The sequence below is a fragment of the Budorcas taxicolor genome, chromosome 17 (assembly GCF_023091745.1).
Source record: "Budorcas taxicolor isolate Tak-1 chromosome 17, Takin1.1, whole genome shotgun sequence".
NCBI classification, from domain to species: domain Eukaryota; kingdom Metazoa; phylum Chordata; class Mammalia; order Artiodactyla; family Bovidae; genus Budorcas; species Budorcas taxicolor.
The window spans coordinates 34,781,556-34,806,331 of record NC_068926.1 but is presented as its reverse complement, the minus strand read 5'-3'; the positions used below and the strand labels follow the sequence as shown (position 1 = coordinate 34,806,331).

The window sequence follows — 24,776 nt, the reverse complement described above, 5'->3', positions numbered from 1 at the left end:
GGCATATTAAGCATATGATCTTCCAAGAATTCAGAGCTAGTCCCAGGACATTACCGTGTACATGAAAAATTGATTTGGAGAACCACACTGGTTTGAATCACAAAAATAAATAAGAGAATCCTGATTTTTCTGTTATCACTTCCTAAGCCTGTGATTGCTCCACTGCCAGCCCCATGAGCTCTGCTGCTGCCTCTGCCACCACCACATTAGTGTAGCAGCAGTGTTGATTGCCAGAAGGCAGAGACTGCAAGTGAGACAGTTCCAGTCACCAGGCTTCAGACAAAAGCCAGATCAGTTCTGTAGCATGAAGCCACTTAGAGATGTGAAGAACGTGAGCCGTAACTAGAGCTGGCTGAGGCTGAAGGCCTTTAAAAGGCTGGTTAGTGCAAAGCAAGGTGAAAAATGGGAAAAACAGGCACATACAGGAGCCAGAAGGTATGACTTCAAGACTCACTGTTTCTAAAATTTTGAACAAGTAGTGGTTGAGAAAGTAATATTCTTTAATCATACTCATGCTTCAGTGAATAGGAGCTTCTTACCAGGTGGATGACTCTTCTTTACTTTGTCCCACTTGATTGTTTGTAGACTACTATTGACATATAAATAAGAGCAGAAAAGACTGGCAACAACTCAAATGTCCATTACCTGGGGCCTGGTTGAGTAAATATGCAGCTGTTAAAAGAGGAATGGCTCTCAGTATAGCTATGAAGTGATTTCTTGGACAAATTGATGAATGGAAAAAGAAAGGATTGAATAGTATACTAACATTTATCTAAGATGATGTCAAGAAAGGTATGGGAAAGCTTCCCTTCTATAAATATATCCCAATCAATAAATGAAGAAGGAATACCAGAAAGATGATAGTACTGCGTTGCAGCCCTAGTGGAGTAAAGGACTTAGGCAATCATGAATGACTAAACCATAAAAAGGAAAATAGCCAGGCATTATATGAATCTCAATATCTTTGAAGTATTTGTCCCCAAAAAATCAAACCTGAATATTTTCAAGCTTCTAGATCTTATTATGAGTTTATAGGAAATAAGGAGACAGAGGAACATTCTAAATCACACCACAGAAATGCTCAGGAAAGTAAAGAATGTGGGAAACTATATCAGATATATGATCCAGTTTCTCCAACATAAATTGTAAGGGAAAAGAGGGAGAGAAATGAGATGTATTTTTAAAAAAAGAAAGAAATGAGATGTATTAATGAAATGCAATGCATAGGTCTTCTTTTAATCCCAGTTCAAACAAATTAGCTGGAATACATGTATGAATAATGGGCAGAATTTTAACCACTGACTAAATATTGACTATATTAAGGAATTATTGCTATTTGTAATGTGGAATAATGATGCTATCATTACGCTTTTTAAAAAATCTTTTAGAGATATATGCTGAAATAGTTGTGGATTAAATATTATGATTCTGAGACTTGCTTCAAAAAATTTAGTGCAGTGTTGGGAGTAAGGATTAAAGTTTAGATAAAATAGGGTTGGCTGTGAGTTTATCATTGGTATACGTGGGTAACAGGTGAATGAGAGTTCATTATATATTATTCTCTGGGCTTCCCAGGTGTTGCTAGTGTTAAAGAACTGCCTGCCAATGCAGGAGACGCAGGTTCCGTCTCTGGGTCGGGAAGATCCCCTGCAGAAGGAAATGGCAACCCACTCCAGTATTCTTGTCTGGAAATCCCATGGACAGTGAAGCCTGGTCAGCCATAGGGTTGCAAAGAGTCGGATGTGACACAGACACACACAAACACACACAATCTACTATTGTATATGTTTGAGTTTTCCCTAGTTTAAAACAAAAAGCTAAGGGAGATGGAAAAAAATATATTATTCTTTCTCTAAATGTTCACTAAGGACTCAGTTTCATCTACCTTCCCCTTTCTCCACTATTCTCAAGAGAAAGAGCTGGTCAAGTTTACAAAGCGGGGTTGAGCTGGTGTGAAAGACACTTAAAATCATTTTCAGACACTTAGAATGGGTACAAGTTTTTTAAACTTGGAATACTGTCCATTTCATCCTTCCCCTCCTTAAGTCTTGTCAACACACATTTCTAGTTTAACTGAATTTAGGAACTGTCTTCAAGTTAAATTTCCATAAACTTCCAAACTGAACAGCTCCAGACTCAAGTTTTGTAATCTATTAGCTATATGACCGGAGAAGGCAATGGCACCCCACTCCAGTACTCTTGCCTGGAAAATCCCATGGATGGAGGAGCCTGGTAGGCTGTAGTCCATGGGGTCGCTAAGAGTCGGACTCGACTAAGTGACTTCACTTTCACTTTTCACTTTCATCTATTGGAGAAGGAAATGGCAACCCACTCCAGTATTCTTGCCTGGAGAATCCCAGGGACAGCGGAGCCTGATGGGCTGATGTCTGTGGGGTCGCACAGAGTTGGACACGACTGAAGTGACTTAGCAGCAGCAGCAGCAGCTATATGACCTCTTTCACCATAAAGGAAGTAGAACTTTTATTTGCTTTCTTTTCTGATTTTCATTGAGACTTCTCCTGTTCCTTAGAAAGAGAATGGATTTAACACAAAGATAACATCTATTTTTGACCATGATCCAGTTAGAATCATCACTCAAAAAGAATAGCTTTAATTTTTACTGCAGATTCCATAATCATTGCCAAAGAAGTTGGTCCTTGAGGTTTTTCAACTTTATCATATTTTGTATAAATACTGCACACTGATTGCTCCACTGGAGCTCCATCAGTATCATATTTTGGATGATCCAAAAATCTGTTGTACAGCCCAGATTGTTATCTGGACCCCTAGTGAGCAGCATGATCTAAGAAAATGGCAGCTAGAAGCAACTGGCTGCACTGAGGTATACTGAGCACTATTTTTGAAAGTATGGCTGGCAGGCGGGCCGTTGCACTGGTGGGTGCAAGATCAATTTGGCATCTTTTCAACAGAATGTTTTGAGGTAATGTGTTGCTAGACAGCATTTGAAGCAATGTATAAGCAACACAAGTTTGCATATAAATAAAGAAGGGCAGAGGACACTTTAATATTCTCTCTCACCCTTCAACCAACCAACATAGGTCTGACTCCAGTCACCTATACTTAAAGGATCCAAGGATTTTCACTCCTCACAAAAAACTAGAGTTGTCACGTCATCACATGAGAACACACACACGGTTGATAATGGTGCAGAGGAAATGATCTACCTCACTTTGACCCCATCATAATATCGACAGTGACTGGGGCTAAGCCATTCAGAGACTTGCCATAGGAGTTTTGGTTAGTGGAATGAGAAAATGACTTTCTTGTGGCTAAAGCTGTAAGATATAAAACACAGACACTGTGTTGCTGTGCTTCCAACCATGTTTAAAAAACCACTATGTAGTGAGTGAAGAGATCAAAAATACGAGAGAGAATGAGTGCCTGGTCCCAGTTGGCCTGCTGAGGCCCAGCTACACTACTGTCTTCAGGTTCCATTAGACCCAATAATAGCATTATAATAAATTTCCCCTTTGATGCAAATTGAGTTTCTATCCCTAGCAGTCAAGGACTAACCTACAGCAGATGTCACAAATGATTGTTAATATTTAGAAACATAAGAGAAACTGAGGCAGAATTTTATCTGCCTCACTAAGAGGTATATGGAGTGTGAAAGGTAATCATGAGTCCCTTTTGATTAAGGTTAGCTTGGTTGTGTTTGTTATGGCAATGAAAGAATACATATCTTAAAGTCTTTTCAGGACTTGGGTTTCTTCTTAAAGAAAATAAAAGTGTTCATTAAAAGGTTGATACAAAAAGTTAGTAATTTTAAGGTTAACCCAAAATTTAGCATAATCTTCCATGGGAACATTTGTATATGTATGTGTGGGTTTTAAATTCCATAGATAGCACTAAAATGAGAAACGGGCAAAAAAGTGTTTTAAAATACTTTGTTTCAGCATGTAAAATCTCGTTTTATTACAGAATTCTTTTGCTAAAGGCACAGCTCTGCTGGGTTGATGCCAGAGTGATGGGATCTTAACAACCTAGTTAATTTTGAAAGATTTACAAGTGCTGGGCTTCGAACTACTGATAGTAAAATATACTTCACACTTTAATATAGTGCTTAAACTCATGCCGCATCGTGTGGACTTAATATTGCATCTGCTCATGAGTGTGTGTATGTGTTTGAATGTAGATATGTTTGTTTCAAAGAGAAGAGTTGGTGGGGGAAAGCACGACAGACCTGTAAAATAACTCAGAATTTCTCGTGACTCTCACATTCTTCAGTGTAATTATAAAGTATGTACAGAAGATACATGAACACACTGTATCAAGGATGGTATGGGTTTATTTACAGTTAGATGCCAGCATAATGGGCTTCCCTGATGGCTCAGATGGTAAAGAATTCATCTGCAATGGAGGAGACCCAGGTTCAATCCCTGGGTCAGGAAGATCCCCTGGAGACGGGAATGGCTACCCACTCCAGTATTCTTGCCTGGAGAATTCCATGGACAGAGGAGCCTGGTGGGCTACAGTCCATGGAGTCACAAAGAGTCAGACACAACTGAACAGTTAAGGATGCACACACACCAGCATAATAAAACAGAGGTTCTTGTTATCAAGGTAGCCTTTCTAAAGTTTCGTGATTAGATCTCCAAATAAAAAAACACAGCCCTTAACAGGAAATTCTTGGCACTTGCTCCAATTTTCTCCTCTTTACAACATTATAGGGTCCTTTTATGTGTATATTTTATCATGTATAATAGAGAATACATTGACTAAGATTGCAAAATAGTGTCCATCGTATGGTACTCCCTTGTGTCCAGCTGACTCATCTCCATGAAAAAAAAAAAAATTCTGTTCATTTAGAGATATCTACTGCTGTCTTTCCAATGATGGATTTTTTTGATGGTTAGAAAAAGCTGATGGTTAGTTTAAAATGATGAGGTAAAATATATGCATACAGTCATGAGATTTCTAAATACACATACTCAAATTCACTCAATTTTACATCTTTAGATTTTAAAAATTACAGACGAATAATCTATGCTTTAAAAATTCACCATTAGCTCCTTAAGTATAACAACTGCTGTGTTTCTGATAACAAACCAATCCCAAGTGATAATTTAATACATTAAAGTTTAGAAAATGTTAGATGTTATTTTTTCATTATCAATAGTTAGTTTCATCTGTTCTCCTTTTTCATAACCCTTTCCATATCTGTGGATTGCTTTTATGGCCTTTCTCATAGTTTTTAGTGTTTCCTTTACAAATGGACATTTTTCAGTCTCTGGCTCTTTTCATCGTTGAACTTGTCACAAACCTTATTCTCTCATTAGAATTATTGTAAAAGAGTTTGGGTAACAGTAGTTAAGAAAGAATGTTTAAGTTTCATACACCATTAAGTAATGGACTTAATGATCAGAAGAGAAAAAAAAAGAATGTTTTGGTTAAAGCCTTCATAAACTGAATCATCTTTATTCTTCACTTTCTTCTGGATTAAGGGTAACTATAATGAAAATGATTAGCCAATGTGGCTCTTACAAGTATTTGTAATTTCTCTTTAAGTTATGCCACATATATAATTTTTTAATTGTTAAAAGACAAGCACTGTATCTTACTACTGCCTTTTAAATTGGTGAAATCAGGGATCTTTTTTTTTTTTTTCCTTTTTAATGGACATTCAGGAAATAGTTCAAAGTGCATCTCACTCCTGGTAAGACAATAGGCCATATAATTTTTCAGATAAGGAAACAAGTCCTTCAATTTCTAAATACCCCAGTGTGTGATGTTGATACCAAATATCAAAACCTACATGTATTTAAATTTAAAAACTGACTTACAGGTTATCTAAAATTACACATAGTTAATATGTGCCACTTGTAAATTCTAATCTTGGGAACTTGGGTTTTGCATTCCTTAACTAACGTGCTTAAATTTGCTGTCTTAGTGTCTTATTATCTTAACTTTTTTTTTAAATAAATGAAATAGAAGTCTTTATTTCCTCTTCATGTAAATAAAGACCTAAAGAAGCATTTAGTTACACCTAGAGGCAGCTATAGAATTGTTCTGGGCACAAGAGGAGGTCTAAGAAAGTAAAAACTCCTTGTCTTTACCGTGATTGACCACTGCGTAACTCCTGTGCTCCCCAGCTGTGGCAGTTCTGGCCCAACTGCATTCTGCCCTAAGTCATCTGGAAAGGGGAAAACAGATACTATTATGAAGCATTCATGGAACTTAAGGTTTAAATTGTAGTACTGTAGAGCGGTAGTTCTTAACCTGTTTGAGGTTCCTTCTTTTATATGATGCAAGCTTGAACTGTCTCTCTACATATACATTTTCATAGGTCTCAGTATGTTCTTAGACCCATCTAGCTATCCAGGGACCCTAGGTTAAGAATCATTATTATGTAGCCAATAAACACACAAAGCTGGTGAAGTAATACTTGAAATAGCATCCAATTCATGTTACAAATAAGACAATGCTGATTTATAATTATGTGAGTTTAAAAGAATATAATATGTGCTTCTAAGCAAATGGCTCATAAGCCACACAAGCATTATCCATCAGAGGAAACAGAGATCACCTTAAAATGTAAAAGTTAAAGGACTTCCCTGTGGTCCAGTGGGTAAGACTCTGTACTTCCAATGCAGGGGGCTCAGGTTCAATCCCTGGTAGGGCAACGAAGAGCCCACATGCTGCATGGCATGGTCAAAAATAAATAAATTAATAATACTAACAACTATAAAAAAAATTTTAGTGTAAAAGTAGAGAAGATATGTGAATATATACTGTCAGGTGTTCTAGAATATCTTATCTGATGGTGATATCATTTAATATAGATCCTTTTAAAAAAGTATTTATTAATTTACTTTGGCTATGCTGGGTCTTAGCTGTACCAGGTGGGGTCTAGTTCCCTGACCAGGGATTGAACCCAGGTCCCCTGATTGGCAGCACGGAGTCTTAGCCACTGGACCACCAGAGGAAGTCCCAGTACAAATCCATTTTTATTTATTTATATGCTACTGGGAAAGAAGAGCTCTCTTTTCTTTCAGGACAGTACTACTGTAAATGAGAATGACATCTATAAAAGAAGTGTGAATTATCATGTCTTCTCATTCCCTGTCATGAGCTAATGGTATATTTAACATAGTGTTTGCTCCCTGGAACCTAACTTCTTATGTCCCTTAGCTAACTAACTATTGTCAGGCATTTTTCTCTGTTTAACACAGATAGCCATTATCATTATAGCATACTCTTTAAAATGACTCTGAGAGTGGGAAAGGAGAAATGAGCTCATTTAAGTCAAGACTGGGTGTAGGGTGGGTGAACTGGGTGAAGGTGATAAAAAAACTTCCACTTATGAAATAAGTTAGTCCTGGGGATGTTATGTACAGCCTGGTGACTGTTAATGACACTGTATTGTGTATTTAAAAATTGCAAAAAGAGCAGATCTTAAAAGTTCTCATCACAAGACAAAGAAATTTATAACTGTGATTATTTCACATTATAGACACATAGTGAACCATTATGTTGTACAAGTAAAACTAATAAAATGTTTTATGTCAGTTATATCTCAAATAAAAAAGAGGGTATAAAAAGTTCTGACTTCCGAGTATTCCATCCCATAGTCAGAGTCCAGAATCTCAAGGTAGACAAGATCCAAGGAAGAATACCTGAGGCATTCCTGAAGCTCTGGAGTTTCAAAGGAGGCACTTTTGTGCAGGTGTTGGTGGGGCATGGTGTGGGAGTTGGCAGCGAAGACAGTTGACAGATGGTGAAACACAAGGTCTATTAAAACTGGCTGAATACCCCTGCTTACCTCCTCCCTCCCCCAGCCACTTCTTCCCAAGCTCCACAACCCTGGTCCGGAGGATCTGACCCCTTCAGACATGGGGTGGGGGTGGGGGGGGGCGGGTTGGGGGTATGTTAGCTGAACTTTGTTTGCTCTCCCCTTTCTTGACTATCTTTTGTCATGCTCTTTGCCTGGGGCCAAGCACTCCCATTCCTAAATGCTTTTTACCCAGTTAGGTACCTCTTCCAGGGCCTTAATAGCTTTCCAGGCATAACTTGTCATCAGCACCCTCCCCTGCCCCCCAAGGGTTCACAGATACACACCTCATATGACCCACTGTGCTCCAGACAATACTGCTTTTTAGTCCAGAGAAGACAGTTATTTTGGCTGCAGTTGTCACAGCAGGAGCTGTGTTTGTGTGTATTTAAAACAAAACAAAATATAAAAGTTACTTTCTCTGTTCAGAGATAGCTTAGCAGTAGCCCTTTTCGTAGATTCCCAGAGGTTAAGGGACATGCTAACTTGGTATTTTGGGAGAGCGCAGCAGGGCCAAGGCTGCCAGCTTTCATGGGCCTTCTCATCTAGTGAGGGAAATAGACATTTACTACTAGTAACTCTGTCCTGACAACTGTGAGATAACTGCCTGGTAGTACAGGTTGCTTCCAGAACACAAGACCGGTGATCTGAAGCAACCGGGTGTGGGGAGGGAGTGAAGTTGCTGCTGAGAGTGCCGCTCAGTGGAAGCATTCACACTGAGCCTTGAAGGAGTAGGTACATTAACCAGTACTTTCCACAGTCTTGTTCCCTGAAAGCAGGACATTGTTTCCTTCACGACTCTGTTCCCTAGGGCCTGGAACCTTGTAGGTGGTCAATAAAGATTTCTTGAATAAATGAATGAATGGAGGGTTCCCAGCATCCATTTACCTTCTCACCCCTCTTCTGCTCTACCACTGGGCTTCTTATGTTCTCTCTATAGCCATACCAGTTGGTGTGTTCTTTTCAAAACGAAAAATACTCCTTTTTAACTTGTTAGGGTTCAATTAATGTTAGAAACATTTTAAATTCCCACAGCTGCAGATGGTTGCAGAAACAATAAGAATAAAAACCCTCAGTCTTTACCCCTGTGGGATGATCAATTCATTTGTAAATTTTTCAAAAACAAAAACTATTATGGGTTTCTCCACGCAAGTAATAATGATTGGATGTACACTCAGCTATATATTTCAGAGATCTCATAATAACTTTAAGTCAGCAAAATTAAGCAACCAAGGAGTTTTCCCCCCTTCTCTAATATAATTAGACTTTGAACATCTCCTTACAGACCTCATTTTCTTTTGATTCAGTACTCTGCATGGCACTCTAGATAGTTTTCAACCTTAACAATTCCAGATGAAGTCGCATCATAAAGCCTATTTTGCATACAATCCAAGGGATTGTACGATTCCTTAAATCTGAAATTTGTCCTCCAAAATTCTCACCTCTAGCATCCCCAAGTAAAAGTTTATCTGTGAGGTGAATTGTGAAGAACTTTAAATCAATGCCACCGGCTTCCCTAGAATTCCCTTCCTCGACTGGCCCCGTTTTCAGCTCTGATCTGCGTTCTTGGCCATTTGGGGCTCCCCTGGCCGTTTGTGCCTGTGACAGTCAGACTCCATCTGCTGCTCCGCGGCCAGGAGCCAGCTGCGTGCCCTTCAGTCACATTTTTCAGGCGCGGCCATTCAGCCACCTTTCACCGCATCTCAATGGGCCCGGGAGAATGGCCCTCGGCCTTGCAGTAGTACATAATCTCCCAGGTAGCCTCCTCCTTGAAGCACCTCCAGTGGCAGGCTATTCGCAAACAGCGGGACACCACTCTCTACTGGGCTCCTAATCCCTCAGACACACAGGGGAAGAAGGTCGCGGACTCTGAAAGTGAAAAGAAAAGCGAGGGGGCGGGGAGCCGAGCACACACAATGTCCCCCCGCCGCCCGCACCACAGTCAGCGCCAGCTGCAGCCCAATTAAGCTCAACAGGTCACAGGTGTTCCACACAGACGATGCTTTTAACAAAACCACTTTCTTGAAAATACCTAAGACGTCGTTTTAAAGCACTACAGCCCATTTCTTTTGGTGGATTCTTTAAAGCTATTTAGTACACTTGAAATACAATGAAGCTGAAAAGCATATTTAGGCCTCACTGGAAGGCAAGCTTTCTTGGTTCCAAACAGCAGGAGCCAGGAGAGAGGGGAGCGCTGCCTCAGCCTGGACTCAGCGGGTAGTTGCCCGAAAAAGGGCTGGAGGGGGCGTCTCTGACAGCCCCAGTTCCCCACAGTAGTCAGCTCTGCACCATGCAGTTCACCTACTTCAAGAAACTGCTGCATGGCCATCTCCTTGCACCCATAAATCACTGTCCCCAGGATGCAGGTGTAGTTTCCCTCTGAACTTTTAGGAAAGCAACCCTGACAGGCGCTGATTAAGTCAAGTAAAGGAACTCAGCGCTGCAGAGCCGCTTTTCTCATTATCTGAGGTCACCCTATAAATAAGCCTCCTCTTCCCCCACATTTAAAATCACTGACAAAGTTTCTCCACAGACCTGAGTACACACTCTGGGCCCACAGGATGGGGTGATGGGAAGCAAACAGAACTTGAGTTGGTTGTTTAGGCCACTTTCAGAAATGTGTTACTCTTCCACTTTTGGAGGATACAGATAATCTCTGAAGGTAGTTGGGAGCTTAGTGACAGTTCCCTTAGGATTTCAGCGTCCCTGTTGGAGGTGAGCAGCTCCAGGCCAACTCCACAGGCCTGCATGCAGCAGTGTCCCTTCTTCCTGACCTCACCTGCCACTCAAGGCCACTGTTCCTGTTGTCGTCGTCTTCCTTCTTTTACAGTCAGTAGAAGAGACGTGCACATACTACCCCAGCCTTATCTGGAATGGAGGGAACTGTGCTTGAAGTTGCTATTGGGCTCCTGTTTTTCAGTGCCCCAGGAAGGCAGGTCGTGCTGCTGTGACACTGAAGAAAACAGGGGAGGGAGGGCTACAGCCCAGGACGAACAAGTACCCGAAATAAGTGCCCTGCATTTTCAAGCTTTCCTTCCTGTTGATTAGCTTTTGGTAAACAGTTTTTGCCTTGATGGTCAGTCTTAACAGCATCAGTTAAAAAATGCTGCTGCCTGTTTAGAAACCATGTTGGTTTTAATTTTCACAATATGCCTCTTTCTGTTTTACAAAGCTGAGCCACCTGTTTAAACTCTTCTTGTTTCATGGACTGGGGTAAAGAACCATAGGCCATGTGTAAGAGGTTTCATTTTTTTTTTTTCCTCAGTGAAGTAAGACATTGTTCTTATTCTTCGTGGCATTCAAAATTCTGCACAATTGCCTCTTTTGCCCTTTTGCATTTAAAAGTGAGGTAATTAGATTTCCCAAGGTTCAATGGTCAAGAGCCCTCTCATCCTGGGAAGTTGCTTCCCCACACCCCTCGCAAGAGGAGTTGTCTCACGTAATCCAGTTATTGCTGTATTGTTGTTCTAAAGGCACTGCTTTTTCAGAGGGCAGGCGTAGCAGGAAAATTCATACTCATATGTCCCTTTGCTGATATTGCTGAGTTTTTTTTTTTTCCTGCAGTTGAATACAATTACTATTTTCTTCATTGACTTTGTTTTGAGGATTTGTAAACATTTTCATAAAAATATTTTCCTTTCCTACCTTTTAGGAGTTCATCTCAAATATGCCTAAATCTTTCATATAGAGTTTTCCTATTTATTTTGCTATTTTTCAGATATCTGATAGATCTGTTATGACTGTTGAACAAATGGAAAGAGGATTTGTAACATGTTGGCACCAAATAAATGAGTGTCATGGACACTGAAACACAACCTGTCTTAATCACTCTGACAGTGAGATCTGAGGCTTTTTTGGTCTTGTGTACGCATTTACTCAAATAGAGACTAACTGTTTTCACCTTTCAGCAAAGCACATATATATTTTAAAAGTTTGGGTATTAATTTTTTAGTCAAAACTGAAAAGGAACACAGAACATACACTCTCAGCTTTATGGAGTCAGCCAAAACATTTTGCTTTTACAACATAATGGCAAAAACAACCTTATTGGTAATTGGCTAATAATTCATTTAAATGATGTGGTCTGCAGCCTATGGGGAAAGATGACAAGATGGTGAAGGGATTAGGGGAAAGCTTTCAAAATCCTCTTTGCCAAAGATGTTAAAGCGTCCAAGTGCTAAGAGTGTTCTATCTAAACAGGTTAGTTCAGCATTCCAGACAGTCTGTGACTCAAATTAGTGTATTGGTCTACACTTCTCAGTGAGATTCTTCTGTGGCCCCATGGGAAGAATTCATCTGAATTCCCCCATCACTGAAACAGTCTAGACTCTGATTTGAAAGTGAAACCAGCAGAATGATGAGCTGTGTGGTCCCCGTGTACACTGTAGAGATATCCATACAAAATGTACACACATTTACTAAGTTTCCTTAAAGCTTCAGAGACAGTAATAAGAAAGGTCCTAGTTTAAATTGAAGGCCCTTCTTCTCAGCTTCTATAGGATTCATTCCTGAATAGAGAGGTGTATTCTCAATAAGGAAATCCTTGAGTAATGAATTGATGCCAGGTTACTTTTACCAAGTGAGGCAATAAACTTTGGCACAATTTGTTAAAACAAATCTTCCATTTCAGTTATCTAAACCAATATATATTACTGCATTGTTGGAAAATTTACTTTCCCTGTATAACAAATTTTGATACCTAAGAAAGCATCCCACAAAATAACAGGCATATGTGTATTCTTGCTAAAATTTCTGATCTATATCACTTCTAAGGAGAGAATTAGACTCAAAGTGATGCCCCAGACCAAACATTTGCTTAAAATGAACATACATCAGTGTTAACTAATTTTTCCTATTGAGTTTATCATTCCAAAAACTTAAATATAACTGACAAAGTCTAGGTCATGATAGACTTAAATAAAAATATTACAGAGTATTGGCCAAATATTAGAAATGCGTGTATAACATACACTTTTGAAAAACTTATTAAAGAACTGCTCAATTCAGTTCAACAAATGCATATGTATTAGGTATAGGTCCAATGTACAACTGTGTACTGTGGCTGCTGCCTTTTAATCCATTAAAAAGACTGGCCCTCCTCCTCTCTCTCTTGCTCAGTTCTTTCCCTTTTCTCTCTGATCTGGAATTTGTTATTGTTGTTCAGTCGCTCAGTCATGTCTGACTCTCTGTGACTCCATGGACTGCAACACACGAGGCTTCCCATCCTTTACCATCTCCCGGAGTTTGCTCGAACTCGTGTCCATTGAGTCGGTGATGCTATTCAACCATCTCATCCTCTGTCGTCCTGTTCTCCTGCCTTCAGTCTTTCCTAGGGTCTTTTCCAGTGAGTTGGCTCTTCGAATCAGGTGGCCAAAGTACTGGGGCTTCAGCATCAGTCCCTCCAATGAATATTTGGAATTGATTTCCTTTAGGATCGACTGGTTTGATCTCCTTGTAGTCCAAGGAACTCTCAAGAGTCTTCTCCAACACCATAGTTCAGAAGCATCAATTCTTCGGGGTTCAGCCTTCTTTATGGTCAGCTCCCACATCCATTTATGACTACTGGAAAAACCATAATTTTGACTAGATGGACTTTTGTCAGCAAAGTAATGTCTCTGCTTTTTAACATGCTGTCTAGGTTAGTCATAGCTTTTCTTTTAATTTCATGGCTGCAGTCAACATCTGCAGTGATTTTGGAGCCCAAGAAAAGGAAGTCTGTCACTGTTTCCTTTGTTTCCCTATTTGCCATGAAGTGATGGGACCAGATGCCATCTTCGTTTTTTGAATCTTGAGTTTTAAGTCAGCTTTTAAACGCTCTTCTTTCACCTTCATCAAGAGGCTGTTTGGTTCCTCTTAGCTTTTTGCCATAAGGGTGGTGTTATCTACATATCTGAGGCTATTGATATTTCTCCCAGCAATCTTGATTCTAGCTTGTGCTTCATCCAGCCCAGCATTTCTCATGATGTACTCTGCATTAAAGTTAAATAAGCAGGGTGACAGTAATCAGCCTTCATGTACTCCTTTCCCAATTTGGAACCAGCCCATTGTTCCATGTCCGGTTCTAACTGTTGCTTCTTCACCTGCATACAGATTTCTCAGGAGGCAGGTAAGGTGTTCTAAGAATTTTCCATAGTTTGTTGTGATCCACACAGTCAAAGACTTTAGTGTAATCAATGAAGCAGAAGTGGATGTTTTTCTGGAATTCGCTAGCTTTTTCTATGATCCAACAGATGTTGGCAATTTGATCCTCTACCTTTTCTAAATCCAGCTTGTACATCTGGAATTTCTCAGTTCACAGACTCTTGAAACCTAGCTTGGAGAATTTTGAGCATTACTTTACTAGCATGTTAGATGAGTGCAATTGTGCAGTAGTTTGGCATTCTTTGGCATTGCCCTTCTTTGGGATTGGAATGAAAACTGACCTTTTCCAGGCCTGTGGCCTCTGCAGAGTTTTCCAAATTTGCTGGCATATTGAGTGCAGCACTTTCACAGCATCATCTTTCAGAATTTGAAATAGCTCAACTGGAATTCCATCACCTCCACTAGCTTTGTTCGTAGTGATGCTTCCTAAGGCCCATTTGACTTCGCATTCCAGGATGTCTGGTTCTAGGTGAGTGATGACGCCATCGTGGTTATCTGGGTCATGAAGATCTTTTTTGTATAGTTCTTGTGTGTATTCTTGCTACCTCTTCTTAATATCTTCTGCTTCTGTTAGGTCCATACTGTTTCTGTCCTTTATTGTGCCCATCTTTGCATGAAATGTTCCCTTGGTGTCTCTAATTTTCTTGAAGAGATCTCTAGTTTTACCCATTCTGTTGTTTTCCTCTATTTCTTTGCACTGATCGCTGAGGAAGGCTTTCTTATCTCTCCATCCTGTTCTTTGGAACTCTGCATTCAGACGAGTATTCTTTCCTTTTCTCCTTTTCCTTTCACTTCTCTTCTTTTCTCGATTTGTAAGTCCTCCTCAGACAACCAATTTGCCATTTTGCATTTCTTTTTCTTGGGGACAGTTTTGATCACCACCTTCTGTACAGTGTTACGAACCTCCATCCATAGTTCTTCAGGCACTCTGTCTTATCAATCTAATCCCTTGAATCTATTTGTCACTTCAACTGTATAATCATAAGGGATTTGATTTAGGTCATACTTGAGTGGCCTTGATGCTTTTGAACTGTGGTGTTGGAGAAGACTCTTGAGAGTCCCTTGGACTGCAAGGAGATCCAGCCAGTCCATTCTAAAGGAGATCCGTCCTGGGTGTTCTTTGGAAGGAATGATGCTAAAGCTAAAACTCCAATACTTTGGCCACCTTCTGCGAAGAATTGACTCATTGGAAAAGACTCTGATGCTGGGAGGGATTGAGGGCAGGAGGAAAAGGGGACGACAGAAGATGAGATGGCTGGATGGCATCACCGACTCGATGGACGTGAGTTTGAGTGAACTCTGGGAGTTGGTGATGGACAGGGAGGCCTGGCGTGCTGCGATTCATGGGGTCGCAGAGAGTCGGACACAACTGAGCTGAACTGAACTGAGTGGCCTAGTGGTTTTCCCTACTTTCTTCAATTTAAGTCTGAATTTTGCAATAAGGAGTTCATGATCTGAGCCGCAGTCAGCTCCCTGTCTTGTTTTTGCTGACTGTATAGAACATCTCCATCTTTGGCTACAAAAAGTGTGAAAGTGAAAGTCGCTCAGTCGTGTCTGACTCTTTGCGACCCCATGGACTGTATATTCCATGGAATTCTCCAGGCCAGAATACTGGAGTGGGTAGCCTTTCCCTTCTCCAGGGAATCTTCCCAACCCAGGAATCGAACCAGGGTTTCCTGCATTGTAGGCGGATTCTTTACCAACTGAGCTATGAGGGAAGCCCGTACAAAGAGTGTGATCAATCTGATTTCGTTATTGGCTGTCTGGTGATGTCCATGTGTAGAGTCTTCTCTTGTGTTGTTGGGAAAGGGTGTCTGGTATGACTAGTGCATTCTCTTGGCCAAACTCTGTTAGCCTTTGCCCTGCTTCTGGAATAGGGGAGAGCAAAGGTAAAAAACGGATGTAAGATAGGCAAGAGTCATGTTGTGCCTAGACTGGATTGTTTGTTATGGGTTAGCATTTCCCAGAGTGCATACAGAAGATCAGCAGTAACCCTACAGATAGCTATTTGTAGGCATTTTGCCAAAAGTGGAGGACAGATGGAGAGTTCTGGGGGAAACATCAGGTTAAAGAAAATTCAGGAGACCATCATGGCTAGGCTTCCCTAAAGTTAATAAATCTTTAACATTCTACTGTGCATTGTGGGAAACAGTATGTATACTGTTACACTTATTTGATCATGCAATACTTCTTCCTCTGAAAAGACACTAGTATCTCAAGGGGAATGCTGGCATGGGCCATGAAAACAAGCAGGAAGCTGCACCTCTCTTGGGAAACATGGAAGCTTGAAACGCATGCCTAAGTAAGTGACCCAGAGCAAATAGAAACCAGTCATCGTGAAATGCACCTCCTAAGAATACTTGCATTTTCAGGCCTGTCTTTTTACTGGAATTAGGAGAGAAGAACCAATAATCTAATTACTGCTTTTCCTTCTGGGATGTCTACTAAAAAGCCCTTTTATGGGGAAAAAAGTAAAAACAAAGGCACTTTTAGGAGCTATGCTCTGTCAGCTGCCAGTGCATCAGCTGTTTTTGAATTGGGTTTAGAGATGACTGTCATTGACTACCCTTCACCGTCATTATGGCCCACAGGACTTCTGAAAACTATCATTATTTTTAGTGACATTTTAATGATAGAATTACTCTTTTCCCCTCCATTTTTGGATACTGAAGCTGCTGCTGCTACTGCTGCTAAGTTGCTTCAGTCGTGTCTGACTCTGTGCGACCCCATAGACGGCAGCCCACCAGGCTCCCCCTTCCCTGGGATGAAGCTAGATCCATGTGATTCCTGGTCTTTTTCTCCCCACCTTGCTCGCTCTATTTCTTCCACTCAGCATGTCCTTTCTTCTCCTATGTCCATATCTAAATTCTGTCCTTCCCACTCCAGTTTATGAACCAGTAATTTCTTCCTTGTTTCCACACCAAAGCACTTTCCTTTTGCTTGCTAGCAGTACCTCTTAATACCATGTTTTCTGTGTCTCTGGATCCTCCACCTGCCCTCACATACTTGTTGCATAGTAGCTGTATAGTGTGTGAATTGATGACTGACTGGTTAATTATGAGTAGAGCTCTGTGTCCTCTCAGTAACTTGTATATTGCTAAGCAAATACGATAGGAAAATAGAAGTGGCAGAAAGGATTGCCTAGTTGGCTGGTTCTTCAGGACATCCCTTGTAAATAAAAAGCAACAGGATAAGGTTTATTGAAGCAAGTGTAGAATTCAGGCAAGCCCTCAGCCACCTTTGAATTGCGAACAGCTGGACTCCTTCTACACAGCGGAGGACAGCTTCCTATGAGGTGCTTGAGCACCAGTATTCAGCTGCTCTGTTTCCCTTGTCATCATCTCCCAGAGATCCTAAAGGTCATCTCTGTCGAAACCAAGCATTTCTTAGTGCTTTAGTCAAAACTCTGCCCAAGTTTTCTGTATCTCACAATTCTATAGAAATTGTTAATCAAGGGGCAGGCCAGTACTAAATATAGTAGGCCAATTACTATGAAATGTTAGCACATACTGGAGGCCCCAAGTCACTAAGCATCCAGCTTTCAAGTGGCAGTCAGTGCTCTGACCACCGCCACTGTCACTACCATGGAAGCTGAAGGCAAAAAGCAGTCTATAGCTTAGGGGAAAATCTATAGATGCAGATATGAAGGAAAGGCAAGAGGAATTGCTCAAGGGAGCCAACCCCAAGGACAGCCTTGAAGGCCTCAATGACTCACTTCCCACTCCCTGTATTTCCCTACCTTGCTGTGTTAGGCTACCCGAGATTCCAGTTATTAGAGGAGTATAATCATTTCTTCTCCCTATTGAATTACTGTGTCTTGAGAGAAGAAGCCTTACTAGACTGTGGGTTCATTTTCTTAAATGTGCTATTAGCCACTTGCTATCTGGCCACATGAGCTGAATTCCAGGAATTTTGAGAGGTTCCAGGCAGCCTTGCACCTCCCGTTCTTTCCTCACCCCAACCTCCCTACCCCACCACCCACCACCACACCATTTGCTGGTTTCAGACTTTTTGCGCCTACCTCTGCTATGAGATCAGTGCATGTGCAAAACCTCGGAGCACTGGTCACATAGCAATTAATTAGTAAAGTCATTAATAATAGTCTAGCACACATAGTAGGTACTTAGTAGATGTTTGTAGCCATTCATGCTGGGTCTAGTGTTCTCCGAGGTATCAGGTAAAGTGTGTAAGACAAGGTGTTGGCCATGGGGTGGTAACCTTTCTACTCTACTTAGCCTGAGGAGGGAGCCACACAATGGAAGCATTTTCTGTTCTGAGAGAGGGAGCTGGAATTGCACCAGTGAGCGGTTAATCCCTTCCTCTCTGCCTCTCCCAGTGATTTGGCTTCCAACTTTTCAGCCTTGCAGCCACTGCTTCAGATTCCTGCACACATGAGAGAGTGCTGCTCAGATGGTGGGGCTAGGAGGACACCAAGCTCTCCCCACTCGGTCCTGCCACCTCCTCATAGAGGTCCCCAAGGTCCCTTTGGAACACAGTGGAACCATTTTACCATGTGGGCATTTTATGTGCTTTCACTGTGCTTATTAAATATCACATCCCATTTTCAAAATAGCCCTTTTTGCACCAGAATGTGTGATGAGGTTGTTTCGCTAATCCCTAGAAGTTTTGTTTCTTCCTTCAACAAGTCGGTAGCCATTCTTTTGGGAAAAGCATTAACATGCATAACCACTATAGTCAACTTCAGTGCTCATTAATGAAGCCCAGAACTAACAGTTACATTGTGGTAATTTGACAAAGCCATCTAAATCTATGCATGTTTTTTGAAAGCTCCCTAAACATGCTGCTAAATCCCCTAAAAAGCTACTAAACTGCTTTGGCAGCCATTAGCCCAGCATAAGCAGAGGAGCTCTTTTCAGTAAGTGAACAAACAGAGAAAATATGCTGAATGGCTGGACAAATGTGTTTCAGCTGGCCCTTTCATTTACCGATATAAGGGTGCAGTCAATATCAATCACTGTTTTCCCTGTTGCCCTGAAAATCACAATATCTCTTTTCATCCACCAAGCTCTTTTCACCACAGTAATGTGTCTTTAGAATGACACTGGCATCAGCCTGCTTCCGCTGTCTAAAGTCCAGAGAGCTTTAAACTCATTTCAGGATTCAAGACTGGAACCTTCCTGCCTTCCGTTTTCCTACCGCCCACTTTCTCCTCCCTCCCCCAGCATCTCCTCCACACCCCACCCCCACCCCAGATTCTTTTCAATTCTCCCAGCTTTCCTCACTGAGTAAACAGAATTCACCTCTCTCTTTTAATACAGCTCTCCAAAGTAAACGGAGACAACTCTATCTGATATTCCTAAGATTTAAGAACTCATTAAGGAGATGCACATAAAGAAATGCTTTTACATGTTGGTAATAGATCAAAGGTGGAAAGGAATGTGGAAATTCTATTCTCTGACAAGGTGTGCTGATGCACGGGACCTCGCTCTCCATCAGTCTCCTTCCTCAGCCCTGCCCTTATCACTGGTCTCCCACCTTCCCCATCACATGCACTCACCCTTTGTCTTCCTATGTTAGAGGTCTTTGTTGAAGTTGAACTATATGTGTTCAATCCTGTCCGACTCTTTGCGACCCCATGGACTGTAGCCCACCAGGCTTCTCTGACCATGGAATTTTCCAGGGCATCTTCCCAAACCAGGACTCGAGCCCACGTCTCTTGCATTGCAGGCAGATTCTTTACCATTGAGTCACCTGGGAAGAGGTCTGTGCCTGTACCTTTACCGTTTTAAGTTCCTAAGCACCAATGTCATAACAGAACATCTTTTTGCCTCCTGGATCTCAGCACTTAATATATTGTTTTGAAATTAAAGTGATTACTTCTTATCCCTTTCGAAAACTCAAGAGGAATGACTCTCAGAGATCAATGTGGATAAGTTTATAGTTGTAGAAATTAACCATAGATGAATATCTGAAATGTGAACATTTCTAAAGAACAGTATGATTGTTTTCTACTTTTTTAAATTATTATTCCTTTTTATCCTATTTTTGTTTTTATTTGTTTGTTTTGTGTCAGATCATAGCTGTCTGTAGAGAGGCAGCCCTGCTGGCTCTGGAAGAAGACATTACAGCCAACTGCATTATGAAAAGACACTTTACTCAAGCCTTGAGCACCGTGACACCCAGACTTCCTGAATCGTTGAGGCGTTTCTATGAAGATTATCAAGAGAAGAGTGGGCTGCATACACTCTGAGAGAATATGCACATTTGTAGAGAAAGATTGTTTCAAAATAGTGTCAAAATAGCATTTAAGTGAAATGTCTGAAATATGTTGACCAGATTGAGGGGCTTCCATTCTTGCAGACATTTTAAGTCATATGATTGCAATGAAAATATCTGGACAAGAGTTAAAATTAGTTTTATCTAGAAATGTGTGCTGAGTTTTAAAAATCAAACTTTTGTATTTTCATTATTGACCTGGTTTATTCCTCCCATGGTGCTTTCCTTTCTTCAGAATCCATTTCAGTGCTTTTCCAAAAAACAAAACTGTGGGCATCAGTTTTATACATGAACATAGAAAATGCATGTAGTTGAAAGCATGGTTTAAAATATTCACAAATCTTTTATTTTTGAAGGCCAGCCCGTGAAATGGCTAAATGCTCCAGCCAGGCTTATGTGACCTTGTTTCCAATTACATATTTATTCTCATTATAACTCATGCATACATTTTTGGCATTAGCCTTCTTAGGTCTATACTCGTGGCAATGAAACAAAGAATTGAGAGTTATTTCATACACTATAATGCCCTTTGAAAGATTAAAGATTAAAAAATTGGAAATATAAGCTCAGTCCAGGTCCAGAGAAGTACTTGGTTTCTTGTGTGTTGTTTTTTTTTTTTTCCCATGAAAATGCTATAAATAAACCATATGAGGTGTTCATGTTTTAACTTGTACACATTTCCAGCTTACCAATAAACTTTTTGAGTTCAAAGAAGAACCAACTTGTACTGTTAATCATATTGTCTTACATTGCATTCTGAATATCTATGTTTATACTCCAAATTATTTGTCCTGGAGATTTCTTGACACTAGTACTCCATAAATATCCTTGAAAAAGCTGTTGGAAATTGATTGCTTGACTTCCGCTTCAGAAGCTGGTGATGGGAAAGAATGTGCACTTAAACCTAGTCACTGTAGGTCTTTTAAAATTCCCAGAAAGACCATTCAGGTAAGAGATACCTGATTATGAAAATAACGGAACTATACAGTTTTGTGGTTGTGGATATTCTGAAGTCGTGTCTCAACTGTTTCATCCTTTGACTCTCAAAAGTAGATTTTGTAAGAGTTTTTTTTCTCAGACTACACTGGTTTACTAGTACATAAAATCACTCAAGGGATGAAGGATATTACTGCTATTTAGAAATGTGCTATCAAATAAATAGTGGAATGTGGCTACTTAAGTTGAGATTTTAATTAAAATTAATAATAAAAATTTAGAGGACTTCCCTGGTGGTCCAATGGCTAAGACTCTGCGCTCCCAAGTCAGGGGACCCAGGTTCCATCCCTGGTGAAGGAATTAGATCCCACATGCCACAACTAAGACCCAGCACAGCCAAATAAATTTTTTTTTTTTAAGAGAAAGAAAGCAATTTTTAAGGTTTAGTTCATCAGACCTGTTAGCCACATTTCAAGTGTTCAAAGGCCTCATGTGACATGTGTCTGCCATATTGGACAGACTAGATTGTGGAACATTTCCATCACTTAGAAAGATCTGTTGGACTCTGCTGATTAGAAACTGCTGATTAGAAAATATGGCTTACACATTGAAATAAATAGAACCTCGAAGTTACTTTTGTGCTTCCCACTATACCTTTAGTTATTAAGGGACCGTAACTTCTTTAAGTGCTAGGGTACAAGAAAATGAGAGAAAAACTTATTCCAAAAGGCCTAACCAGGAAAATTAAATCCTGTTGCCTATAAACTACAAACAAGAACAGGAAGCTTGAACCAACACTGAGACTCTCAGACTGGGGCCTGGGTGCTGGGGGCGGGAAGAAGGCAACCGCTACACAGAGTTTAGGTATTTATGGCCATTCAGACCCGTTAGCCCATATGACATTTGAAATTGTGACTGAGTCTCATACATAATGTTCAGATCTTTAGAGACCAACACCTTGAGTGTAAGAACAGACTAACATTGTCCCACAAGCCAGGGAGACCACAAAGAGCTTCTCTTACTTGGTCTGTGCTTTGAATTAAAGAACTAAAATCCTGCTTGTTGTAGTTTAGCCGTTAAATTGTGTCCAACTCTGCAAGTCCCCAGACTGTAGCCCACCAGGCTCCTCTATCCATGGGATTTTCCAGGCAAGAATAAGAATACTGGAGTGTGTTGCCATTTCCTTCTCCAGGGGATCTTCCCAACCCAGGGACTGAATCTGTGTCTCCTGCATTGGCAGGTGGATTCTTTACCACTGAGCCACCAGGGAAACCCCAAAACCCTGCTTACAGAGTTTATAATCCCAAAGGGCGTATGGGGCCTCCACACTCTCCTGGTGGAATATAAATCGGTACAGCCACTTCAAAAAGCAAGTAGCATAACTAGTAATGTTGAAAACCCTATAATCCCAATGGTTCTCCCAAGTGTATAACTCAGAGCAAGTTATTCAACAAGGTAATGAATACGAAAATCATATTACCATTATTTGTAAGTAGTAAGAAACTGGAAACAATATCCATCGGTAAGAGATGGAATTTCTATGAAATACTCATACAGTGCAGTAACTATGGCAGTAAAATAAAATAGCTATATGTAAAACAGTAATCTCAAAAAGAAGGTTTCAGAAGAATACTTAATATTGAAAGTTTTAAGGCATGCAAGGTAATACGTTACTTAAGGGTATGTGTAGTAGAACACTACATGGATGGAAACCAAACACTCTAAGTGTTGGAGAACAATTTCCTCAGAAGAGAAAAGTTGAAATGTTTCATATCTTAAACTGAGTGATGGGAATACAGATATTGAATGTAATACAATCTGTAATTTTTGTATACCTAAATATTTTACACTTTTTAAAAGAGGACCTTAAAGTGACATGTTTTGATGCAAGGGCAAAATGCACCTATAGCCATGTTCTGCATTCTAACCAACATCATAATCATAAATTCACCCCATTCCATGGACTTCCAATGCAATCTGCCACATTTCTATAAAATCAGGAGTACCAGGCATGATGGAATAAAATGCAGACAAGTAAATAAGGATCAGGTTTTCAGGACCCAGGAAACAAGTGGAAATAATTTGGTTTTTTTTTTCCTACTAGCTTTTTTAATTTCTAGTTTTATTGAGATACAATATACAGCACTGTATAAGTTTAAGGTGTACAGACAGCATAATGATTTGACTTACATCATGTAATGATGACCACAATCAGTTTAGTAAACATCCAACTTCTCAAACTGATCCAAAATTAAAGAAATATAAAAACAATATTTTTTCCTTGTGAAGTTGGAAGAAATTTGTTGGTGAAAGTTAGTATTTAGATGCTACTCATCTTGCAGTGGGTGGGAGAAATTAAACCTCAGAGTCAGTCCATGGCACTGTGATCAGACAAAGAGGTGGAAGTTAAGGATTTTAAGAGATTTTATATCACTACATCTGTAGTCGATTCCAAACCAATTATTTTATATATATATATATATCTCTAGGTAGCTAACGATTGCCACTGAAAAGGCAGTGATCATCCTTTACTTGAAGTTTGTGCCTTTTCTACAGCAGTAACAGTAAAGGTCTGAGTTGCAAAAAAGAGCAGGTCAGGTGTCACTGATGAGAGTTTACCTAGTTTATCTCTATAACGATTTGATTTCTCATTCCAGAGTCTCCTGTTTATGGATTTAAAATGGTGTATTAACCTATTATTTTGGATTGTTTGTTATTGAATACACAATACAATTCATGGAAAATTTAAGTTCAACAAGGAAAGAAAATGCCCAGCTTCCTGTCTAAGGACAGCTTGGTTTTGGGGCATCTAGTTGGTCCAAAGTATCTCACTGGTTCAGATTCTTTCCAGGGTTTGGAAAGATTCACATTGACACTTTTTGCAACATTCCATGGGACTTTAGTTTATATAGTGAAACTAATATTTCCTTCTAATAACAAAACTTAGAATAGCTTTTAAGTTCTTTGCAAGCAAGAAAATTTATTTATAAGTTTAATACCGACTGCCCTAACCTAGCTTGAAAAGTATTCAGGTCTGTGCTATTTCTAATGCATAAAACAGATTTTTAAAATAATATATAAGCTTTCCATTTTGGAAAAATAATTATTGAATTTTATAGAAAAACCTGAGTTCTATTTCATCTGTCTTAAGCAGAAGGCTATAGAAAAGGTGCTCAAAAGATAGAATAAAATAATGTCCCTGGCCTGTTATTACTTCAGTCCTTGAATGTGAGGTTGTTAGAGTCTTGGTTCATTTTGCCGTGTTTTCCTGAGTCCTTCCTTTAAAGATGAGCACCCACCAGAGCACTTTTTGAAATTATATATGCATTCATTTAACAATAGTTTCCAAATATAGTCCATGTAGAAATTCTAGTTCTCCAAATTGCTTTGCTTTCCTCCCTTCTGTTTTCATTATGCCAGTTGTGTGCATGGATAGACTTTATCTAACTTCTATGTTAGATATACCCCCCGTAACTTGTATCTTTTGGGGAACAGAATTCACTAGCAAATTTAAGCAGAAAGAGATAAGTTACAAGTTTTTTAATAGTCTACAAAATCATTGCAAAACATGTAGATGATTCTTTCAAGACTTAGCCACAGGCTTCCCTCGTGGCTCAGTGGTAAAGAATCAGCCTGCCAGTGCAGGAGGCATGGGTTCAGTCTGTGATCT

The 24,776-nt window shown here is 40.0% G+C and overlaps 1 protein-coding gene and 1 non-coding gene across 2 annotated transcripts in view; both read left to right on the top strand.

Annotated features, from left to right (window-relative positions):
• The window catches only part of SPATA5 (spermatogenesis associated 5), a 343,990-nt gene extending 323,241 nt beyond the window's left edge, over positions 1 to 20,749 (top strand). Inside the window, exon 16 of the mRNA XM_052654754.1 lies at positions 19,968 to 20,749. Coding sequence (XP_052510714.1) covers positions 19,968 to 20,144 — 177 coding nt within the window. The 3' untranslated portion in view covers positions 20,145 to 20,749. The remainder of the gene's footprint in view (positions 1 to 19,967) is intronic.
• Positions 6,572 to 6,644, top strand: TRNAG-UCC (transfer RNA glycine (anticodon UCC)). The gene has a single exon. It is a non-coding gene; the product is annotated as a tRNA-Gly (tRNA).
• Positions 20,750 to 24,776: the final 4,027 nt, after the last annotated feature.